This window comes from Mesocricetus auratus, unplaced genomic scaffold, assembly GCF_017639785.1.
Source record: "Mesocricetus auratus isolate SY011 unplaced genomic scaffold, BCM_Maur_2.0 Super-Scaffold_4256, whole genome shotgun sequence".
NCBI classification, from domain to species: domain Eukaryota; kingdom Metazoa; phylum Chordata; class Mammalia; order Rodentia; family Cricetidae; genus Mesocricetus; species Mesocricetus auratus.
The window spans coordinates 14,379,947-14,389,499 of NW_024429182.1; the positions used below are offsets into that span (position 1 = coordinate 14,379,947).

Sequence of the window (9,553 nt, forward strand, 5' to 3'; positions counted from 1 at the left end):
AGCCAGAGGACAGCCTGCAGGAATTGGTTCGCAGGAATTGGTTCCCAGGGATGGAACTCTGGCCACCAGACTAGGTGACAAGTGCTTCTGTCCACTTAGCCATCTGACAAGCTTAATCAACTGTTTTTTGAGGCAGGATTCACTACGTAACCCAAACTCCACCTGTCTGTCTCTGAAGAGCTGTGATTATAGAGATACATGCATCACCACACCTGGCTCCTTCTGACGTTAGATGAGTAGTGTCCATCAAATACCATGGCTATGGCAGGGCATGGTAGCACACGCCTTTAATCCCAGCACTTAGGAGGCAGAGGTAAAAAGATCTCAGCTCTAGGCTAGCCTGATCTACAGAAATGAGTTCCAGGACAGCCCAAAAAACCAAAAGAAAAAAACAAAACAAACAAAAAAACAAAGAAATGCCATGGCTAGGGTCAAGCATGATGGCACATACTTTTTTGTTGTTTTGTTTTTTTTTCAAGACAGGGTTTCTCTGTATAACAGCCCTGGCTGTCTTGGAACTCACTTTGTAGACCACGCTGGCCTCTGCCTGCCTCTGTCTCCCAAGTGCTGGGATTAAAGGCATGTACCGCAGCCACCACCCAGCTGACATATACCTTTAAACTCTGCACTCTGTATATAGGCTGAGGCAGATAGAACTCAGAGCTCAAGGCCAGTGTGTTCTATACAGAGAGTTTAAGGCTACATAATGAGACCCTGTCTCCAAACACCAAAAAAAGAATTGGGCAATGGTGACGTACGCCTTTAATCCCAGTACTCGGGAGACAGAGGCACGGATTTCAGTGAGTTCAAGGTCAGCCTGGTCTACAGAATGAGTTCCAGAACAGCCATGACTATTACACAGAGAAACTCTGTCTCAAAAACCCAAAAGGGAAAAAAAAAAAAAGAGAGAGACCCCATGACTATAAGCCAATCCTAGAGAATCTAAGGCAAGAGGATCAAGACATTGAGGCCAGCTTGATCTATACAGTGAGAACCTACCTTAAAAATACAAACCCATAAACAAATAACAACATACTTGTGTTCATATATAAGATGACACAAGCCATATTAGTAACCTTAACTTTTCTAACAGTCATTTATAAAAAAAAAAATTACATGGAGCCTGTAAGCTGACTTAGTGAGTAAAGACACTTGCTACCTACCACGCCTGACAACCTTGATTTGATCCTTGGAAACTACTCGGTTAATGGAGAACTGAATCCCACAAGCTGGCCTCCAACTTCCACATTTGCAGTACGATGTGTGTTTACACACACACTCTCTCAACATGATTTTAAAAAGAATTTTTATTTTAGATTTAGCCTATGTGTATAAGTGGTGTGACTGCAGTGTACGATCGTGTGTAAGCCTGGTGCCTGTGGAGTCAGATCTCCTGGAACTGAAGTAACAGACAGTTGTTACAAGTGGCATATGTGGGTGCTAGAAACTGAACCCAGGGAAGTGTTCTTATTCTTAACTACTGAGCCATCTCTCTAGCCCCAAGCATGTAATATTAAAAGAAAATGTTTAGTTTTACAAAGAATCAGATGAGATTTGATTGAATAACAAACAGCTTGTCCAGCCTGGGCATAGTGGCACACTCCTTTTTACCCAGCACTTGGAAGGGAGAGATAGGCAGATCTGAGTGTGAGGTCAGCCTGGTGTCTGCATAGCTAGTTGCAGAACTACACAGTCTTAAAAAACAAACAATAGGGGCTGAGAGATGACTCAGAGGTTAAGAGCACTGACTGTTCTTCCAGAGGTCCTGAGTTTGATTCCCAGCAACCACATGATGGCTCACAACCACCTTGAATGAGATCTGGTACCCTCTGCTGGCATGCAAGCAGAAGATTGTATACATAATAAATAAACAAAATTTAAAAAAAAACAATAGTTTGTCCAATATGGACATATGGCGCTGGCCACATTTCAAGTACTCAATGACCAGAAAGATCTACTTAGTACCTGATGTGACAGCAGCTCTATTAGCACGCATATTAATACTTCATTAAAATGACATTGTCCAAGGTCTTGGGAGACAGCTCAGTGGTCAAGAGTGTGCATGCACTGCTCCACCGAGGACCAGAGTTTGCTTCCAGAACCCACACCAGGCAGCTCACGACCACCTGTAACTGGAGCTCCAGACAGATCCAGTGGCTCTGGTCTCCACAAACACCACACACCCACACCCACACAGCCCACATCCCCACACCCCACACACAGCATTACAATAAATCTTTTGGGGAGCTGGTTTGAGGCAGGGTTCTCTGGTTTTCTGTGTAGCCCTAGCTATTCTGGAACTCTCTCTGTAGACCAGGCTAGCCTTGAACTCACAGATTTCCACCTGCTTCTGTGTCTTGAGTGCTGGGATTAAAGGCGTGCACCACCACCACCTGACAAATAAATCTTTTATTACATTTTTGAAAACATTAGTAACAGCTCACCTTCTGCACCTGGGCTTTGACCAGCAGCCCTGGCAGCAAGTTATTCAGGTTCCAGCTTTGCTCCTCAGTTGCAAACGCGGAAGAAATCCCTGAGTGCTCTATAGAGAGACCCACGACTGCTCCGTTGCTTTTCACCTCTTCAACCAGGCAGGTCAGGTACTGGCCAGTTTTGAGATTAGCACCTGTAAGCCCAGCCCCAGCCCCCAAAAGGAAAACACACCTTTATGAGAATGGCTGTTATTTTACTGTTTTGCTCTTTTGGGGGACAGGGGCTTAAAATAATTTTTCACAACAAAGGGCCCTTAATTATAGGCCCAAGGTAACCTGGAAAATACCATGCATGGTCCATGCACCCAGTGAGCATCTGACGCTAATCAGCTATGAGAAGGGTAGGATTTTAACCTATGCTCTAGCATTAATCTCACAAAAATGTGAACCAAATAAGCCAGTCACAGGTTCTGGGAGCCAAGTTCAGTAGAATCTCTGAGGTGAAGGTATTGATGCCGTCCATCAGACTGGGGACTTGTTACTCTCTGACCCTCTCCACACATATCTTTCCTATCAGCAGGCATTAGTTACTGATTTCCCCAAAGCCAACCAGCCTGCAGGGTGACCGTTCTGTCCTGCTACTAATCAAAGTGGCAATGAAACACAAACATTTGCATACTGTCCCATACACTTGAGCTCACCCCATGTACCAGCCCCTATCCTCGCTTGGCCTCACCTTTGTTCTTCTGTCGGATGTATTCTTGGGCTTTCTGCAGTGACAGAAAAGCCCTGGTTCCACTAACACCAATGTCTACTAGATAGCCATGGTCCTCCAGGCTTGACACTGTGCCTGTCAGCAGCTGGAGGAAGGGAAGCATTCAGGCTAAAGGTAAACAGGACACCCACAAATTCCACTATCATACAAACATGAACATTACAAATGATACCTCATTCATCACGACACTAAACCCTGAGAAGAAATGACACATGCATAGTGTTTAAAAGATAGAAAAGTCTTTTATATCATACAAAGAACCATTGGCTCCATGGCTCTACAGAGTCACACCCAGAGCAAGGAGTACCAAGAGAATCCAGAACCATCCTTTTCCATTCACTTTTTTCTAAACTCTAGAGAAAGAGTACCTTGCCAAATTCAGTATAGCAGCTGACTTTTGCTGATCTCTGCAAAGTCACTGGAGAAGGGGAGACTGTCTACTGCCTCCCACATTTGCACAAGACCAAGTGCTGAAAAGAGCACTGTCACGGAGTGGGCCCTGACACTTGTCAGCTTGCTGCAGCATGGCTTACTTTTATCTCTCTGAACCAAACTAAATCCTATTCAGTTTTCCAGGCCTTCCTAAGCCCTGCTGCTTTTAAGCAAACACTTCAAGATACATCTGACCCTTGATCACCAGAACATTTGCATGCAGCTCCCTGTACTATACCTGCTGGATGTGGAGGATCTAGCCTGGACTAGGTCCACATGTATCTCCACAGAGTTGAGCACTGAGACAGCTGGTTGCTCTGTCTGCCCTTTCCTTGTGCTCACTGATTAGCCCTTAACATCTCACAAGGCGGGCATCTGGGCAGACTTACTCTGTGAAGAACTGGCGGGTAAGGCACCACAAGGAGCTCTGTCACCACCCCCAGGCCTCCTGTGAAGGCTCCCTGTAGGCACTTGACTGTGCAACCAAAGCTTCTTTTTTTCCTCCCTCCACAGTACTAGAATTAAGTTCAAGTCATCAATGTTCCCTAAGTACCTAACAGACCACTGTTCCAGAAAGACCCACCTCCTGAACAGGCATTAGTCAGTAAAAGGTAGCCTAAACCACACCCACAGGAGACAGAGCATGACATGCCCCTCTTCCCTGTATCATCCAGAGACCTACCATGCCAGGCCTCAGGGCCTCAGCACTCAGTACTTTGTTGACATGTTTGGGGTTCACAGAAAGCTTGACGCTCTTCTTGCCCCTCTCTGTGATGTCCAGGCTGCTCACGACACACCTCACCAACATTCCAGGTGAGAAAAGGTCAGGCAAGCGGGGTAGGTCCTGCATAATGGTAATGAACAACACCTGAGATGTGCGTACGTGCGTGCGTATGTATGTATGTATGTATGTATGTGTGTATGTGTGTATGTGTGTATGTGTGTATGTATATTTCCTCTGAACTAAGAATCCATTGCCCAGCCATGTTCAGGGACTTCTCAAGCTCAAGCCCCCAAAGAACCGAAAAGGCAAATGAAGTGTTAAGCTTATTCCCATGGAAGAACTACAGCTAAGTCACCATCTTCAGTTTAGGCAAATAGCCTTCAATCCTTCCACACAACAGGTGGATACCATTGATATATCAAGAGTTGTCTGGGTTTACTACCTCTATTTCATCTCCTCTTCAATTTCCCACAAAATTCTTCCTATCCTTCTCAATCTACTTAGCCTGCTAAGGTAGTAAGCTCCATTTATCTTACATGACATTTACTGGGGACTGAATCTAAGGCCTCACACTTTAAGTATATCCTTTAATACTGAGTTAGGCCTCTCGTTCTCTTACATGAATATTTAATAGTTTTCCTTTCTGTTCTGCTTTTTCTGATACCAACTCTCTTCAACTCAGCACTGACTCTAGACTCAGTTTTTCAGGCTTTTCTCGTTCTATTTTGATCCCTGCAGGTAATCTCTTCCCTTTCATAGCTTCATCATCACCTACACAGTCCCACACATTTGTTTCCAGTCCAGACTTCCGGACTCAGCAATCAGCGGTCCTGATAGCTCAAATGTACTTCAAACTCAACATAGAAGCCAAAGAATAACCATCTCTCCCATCAAGCCACACCCAGTGGAAACTTACAACTGGTCCCCAGTACCTCTGTCTTACTACCATATCAAATCTATCATCAGGCAATGGGTTTACTACCTCAATCCTTGCTAAATCCTGGCCCTAAGCTGCCGCTGATCTTAGTGCCTAGAAGTAGCCTCCTAACTGATCCAGGCAATTGCTAATGCCATTTTAGCTTATCTGCTATGCTGTCTACACGACATTCACTCCATTGAGAATATTCTAAAGATTTCCTTTTGATTGCAGCATCTAAAACCAATCCTCAATATGGTTTGGAAAGCCATGTATAATCTGGCTTCTCCACAGCTGCCCATCTTCATCCTACACTGCTCTCCCTCTTGTCCTTCCTATGTTTACAACACTTGCCTTCTCTGCTACTGCCTGACTTGCTGACTTTCTGTAACTGGAAAACGTTCATCCTTCAGATCACAGCTCCAGTGGTCCTTATAGAGGTGTTCTAGGTTCCCTAGACTAAGTTAAAAAACACACCCTCTGGGCCGGCAAGATGGTTCAGCAGGACGCTTGCTGAACATGCACGAGGACCTGTGTTGGCCAGAAACCCACACGGTGGAACTCCAAAGAGCTCCGAGTCTCACAGATTGTCCTCTGACCTCCGTATGTGTGCTGTGGCATGTGACGCCCACACAAAATAAATAGGAAAGATAAAAAACAATGGTTTTGGTGGCACCTGCATTTCCTCTCTTAGCATTTTTATTCTAACTCCAGGGGCAAGTTTCACCTTACCTCCAGAGGCTCCTCTTGTGCCACCTGCTCGTTCAGCTTCTGCGTGTAGGCGTCACAGATTTCGGTCACTTGCACAAACCCTTGGAGGCCGTTGGGAAGACTGATCACCAGCTCCAGCTCATTCACCTCTTTCACACAGCCCAAAATCCGTACCCCCTCACACAGGGACTAGAAGGGAAAGCATACACAGTAACTACACACAGCAAGGCAGACAACAATGGCAGCTAGGGGGACTTCGGCTCTCTGTCCCAACACCAATACTAGAGGGATTTTGTAAATGAAAGGAAAACTCCTGCATGTGTATACATCCAGGCATATCAGCTATCTGGCTGAACACCGTGAAAGGTCTTGATCAGAAACACGATTACAATGCTAGGCTGCTAGTGGAGCCTTCACACGGTACCACGCCCTAGCAACCCTCATTCAGAACACCTAGACTGCAGCATGGTTAAGTATGATAGGCTGGCTACACACAGCAGCATAGACCTGAAATCCCCATACATCCGTAAGACCTTTCCTCAAAAAGCCCCAATTAGAAAAAGAGACACAAGGCGTTGGTTAGGAATCAAAGGAAATAAAGCTCATTTCTCATGATCTGCACGTCTCTACAGATACATACAGAAAACATATGATTGTGTACATGTATGTATACAGGCAAAGAATGAGGGAAAAGAGAAGAGCACAAACTTACACAAGGAGCATGTGAAAAAGAACAGGGAGTGCTACGAACCTCAACACTGAGGATTTCAAACTTCTCTCTCACAGATTTGCTGACTTCTTTCTTTTCCGTTTTCAGTTTTTTGACTTTTACAGGTCCCTTCTGGCTCTTCTTCCGTTTAGTGGGTTCTTCTTCTGTGGAAATCTAAAGGAGAAAAGACCCATAAAGATGCAAAGGGATGAGGAGCAGCAATCTTAACGTCACCACATGTCTGGGGTCCCGTTAACTTGCTGTTATTTTACTGCCCCAGGCCACTCTCCTGTTGTCTTAATTTCTGCTGAAGTCCCCTTGCCCAGGGTCTGAGACGCCTCCTCCATCTTCCCAATGTCTCTGTCTTTCATTCTTCCTCTGGTGAGGGGAGTGGACACTGGGGTTCTCCAGCTTGAGAAGCCATATGTCACAGTACATGGAAATGGAGTCCAGAGGCTCAGGTAAAACTGTATAGCTCTTCCACAACAAGCTTTGTGCTTTCAACAAAAAATAGCATATCCCTGAACCTCAGTTCCTCAGCATGGAACCATGACTTCTACTCTAAAACATACATGGAGAGATTCTGTAATACCGTACTAAGGCCACAAATCCAAATGGCAGTTTCCTTCTCTCTAGCATCTATGAGACTGAATTCTAATGAAAACTCTACTCACTAGGACTCCTTTTAAATAAATGCACAATGATTAGAACTGGGACAAAGGAGCTCAGGAATAGACGACTTGCCTAACATGCACAAGGTCCTAGGTTTGATCCCCAGCACCACCACAAGCAACACAAAATTCATTATCAAATACCTTTCTTTCCATCCTTAATCAACTGGCACAGACGCCCTAAGGACAAGTTACAAAAGCATTTCAACACAAATACCAAATGTCAAGCTTCAAAAGAAGGTGGCTAACAGTTCAATTTCTTAAAGTGACATCAAAGAGAAACAAAATGGAAAACAGCTGCAACAAAGGAGGCTCAATCTCCCCAAAGATGCTACAAAGTTTCAGGTCTCAGCCAAGCAGCATGCCACTTACATCAAACAGGTTGTCTTGCTCTACTGCCGGCTGGGAAGACTTCTCGGATTTGTGGCTTTTTCTTGTACCCCCTCGGGGGAAGCTTTCTTCCAGGTTTGCCATGTCTGGGTCTCCTAGAGCTGAGAGAGAATAATGGTAGGCTGCATAGCACTGGTGGCGGGTTTCACGAAGGATGAGATGAATACGCAGCAGGACCTTCTAGCAGTACACCAAACAAGACTCAAGAGTATGCTACCATAGCCGGGCGTTGGTGGCGCACACCTTTAATCCCAGCACTCGGGAGGCAGAGGCAGGCAGATCTCTGTGAGTTCGAGACCAGCCTGGACTACCAAGCGAGTTCCAGAACAGCCTCCAAAGCCACAGAGAAACCCTGTCTCAAAAAACAAAAAAAACAAAACAAAAAAAAGAGTATGCTACCATAGTTGCTATGCCAGGCTCTTGTCAATCCACGTCTGTCCAATAGTATATGCCTCAAAACCACAAGCCATACACTATGCACAGTCTTCCAGGAAACAGATTCAATGCAGTCAATGTTCATTTAGTATTAATAACTGTAATTATGACAGGTGTGTGTGTATGCATGCATAAATACAATATGTAAGTTATTCAAAATACAAACCAAATTATAAAGCATAGACAAAAAAGCTACAGGACTCAGTGAAAGTGGCACACTTCCTAAGAAAGGTGCTTTTGAGGTAAATATTAAATAAGCAGGAAGCCAGGTCTGGTGCATGGCTTTAACTCCGGCACTTGGGAGGCAGAGGCAGGCCTAGCTCTATGAGTTCCAGGCCAGCCAGGGCTACATAGTGAGACCTCATCTCAAAAATAACTAATAATAATAAACAGGAATATGATAGGTAGAAAATGTGAAAAAAAAACAAAGCAATTAAAGCCTATTTTTCAAATATACCAGCCATTTGCCTATCAAATAGTTGTTCGGAGGCCCTTCTTAAGAACTGAATGTTCAAGTAAACCACAGGGAAAATAAGCCATAATAACAAGTTGCATTTTAGAAAACAAATTGGGCTCTCTGGTGGAAGATAATTTAAAATAACTAGTTTGTGTTTACTTGGTACTGGAGAGACTTAGGGGAAAGCCACAGAATAACGAAGAACATCTTTCTTCGGTCTACTGGACACAAAAGGAAGAAGTGAAGGCAAGTTTAAAAACCGAGTGTAAGGGCTTAAATGATGTACGGCAGGGAAACCATGACAACCAAGAGTAGGTACAAATGAGACATAAGACAGGCTGGTTGGTTCTGGGATACCTGGGAATGAAACTTTAGTAGCAGCGTGAGCCTGAAGTGACGACCTTAAAGAAATGAAGGATTTGGTGACTGAGTGCAAGCTTCATAGACACAGTACAGCTCACGAGGTCTACTGTGCTGGGAATCCAACTCTCAATTCCCACGTCAGACCTGAAGAAGCTGAGGCGCCAAAGAGCCTGGGATCACGTGTGGAGAAGGCACTAAGGGTACCTCAAGTGGACAGCCTGCTTTACAGGAACGGCTAACGCAAAGAGGGGCTTGGGTGGGCAGACCCCCACGCCGACTCCAGGGTGCTCAGCAGGAAGGCCGGGGGCCCGGGCCAGGAAACCAAGGTGGAAGCCATGAGGTCGCCTCCCTCCTCGCCGATGCTCCCGGGTCACCAGCCCCACGGCTCCCGAGACGGCCTACCTCACCAGCCGGTTCGAAGCAACCGCACGCGCAGAGCTCTGGGCCGGGAGCCCCACGCCGCTCTCCCAAAGCTGTAGGCAGGCTCAGTTCTACTTCCGTTATTACGTCCAGTCAGACGCCGACCGAGACAGGAAGT

General features: G+C 45.5%; 1 protein-coding gene across 1 annotated transcript in view; it reads right to left on the reverse strand.

Annotated features, from left to right (window-relative positions):
• Pdcd11 (programmed cell death 11) overlaps positions 1 to 9,496 on the reverse strand; it is a 44,111-nt gene extending 34,615 nt beyond the window's left edge. The window contains 8 exon segments of the mRNA XM_040743359.1: positions 2,445 to 2,626; positions 3,169 to 3,292; positions 4,322 to 4,483; positions 6,012 to 6,179; positions 6,742 to 6,873; positions 7,743 to 7,861; positions 9,010 to 9,053; positions 9,418 to 9,496. Of these exon segments, the coding sequence (XP_040599293.1) occupies positions 2,445 to 2,626; positions 3,169 to 3,292; positions 4,322 to 4,483; positions 6,012 to 6,179; positions 6,742 to 6,873; positions 7,743 to 7,844 (870 nt within the window). The 5' untranslated portion in view covers positions 7,845 to 7,861; positions 9,010 to 9,053; positions 9,418 to 9,496.
• Positions 9,497 to 9,553: the final 57 nt, after the last annotated feature.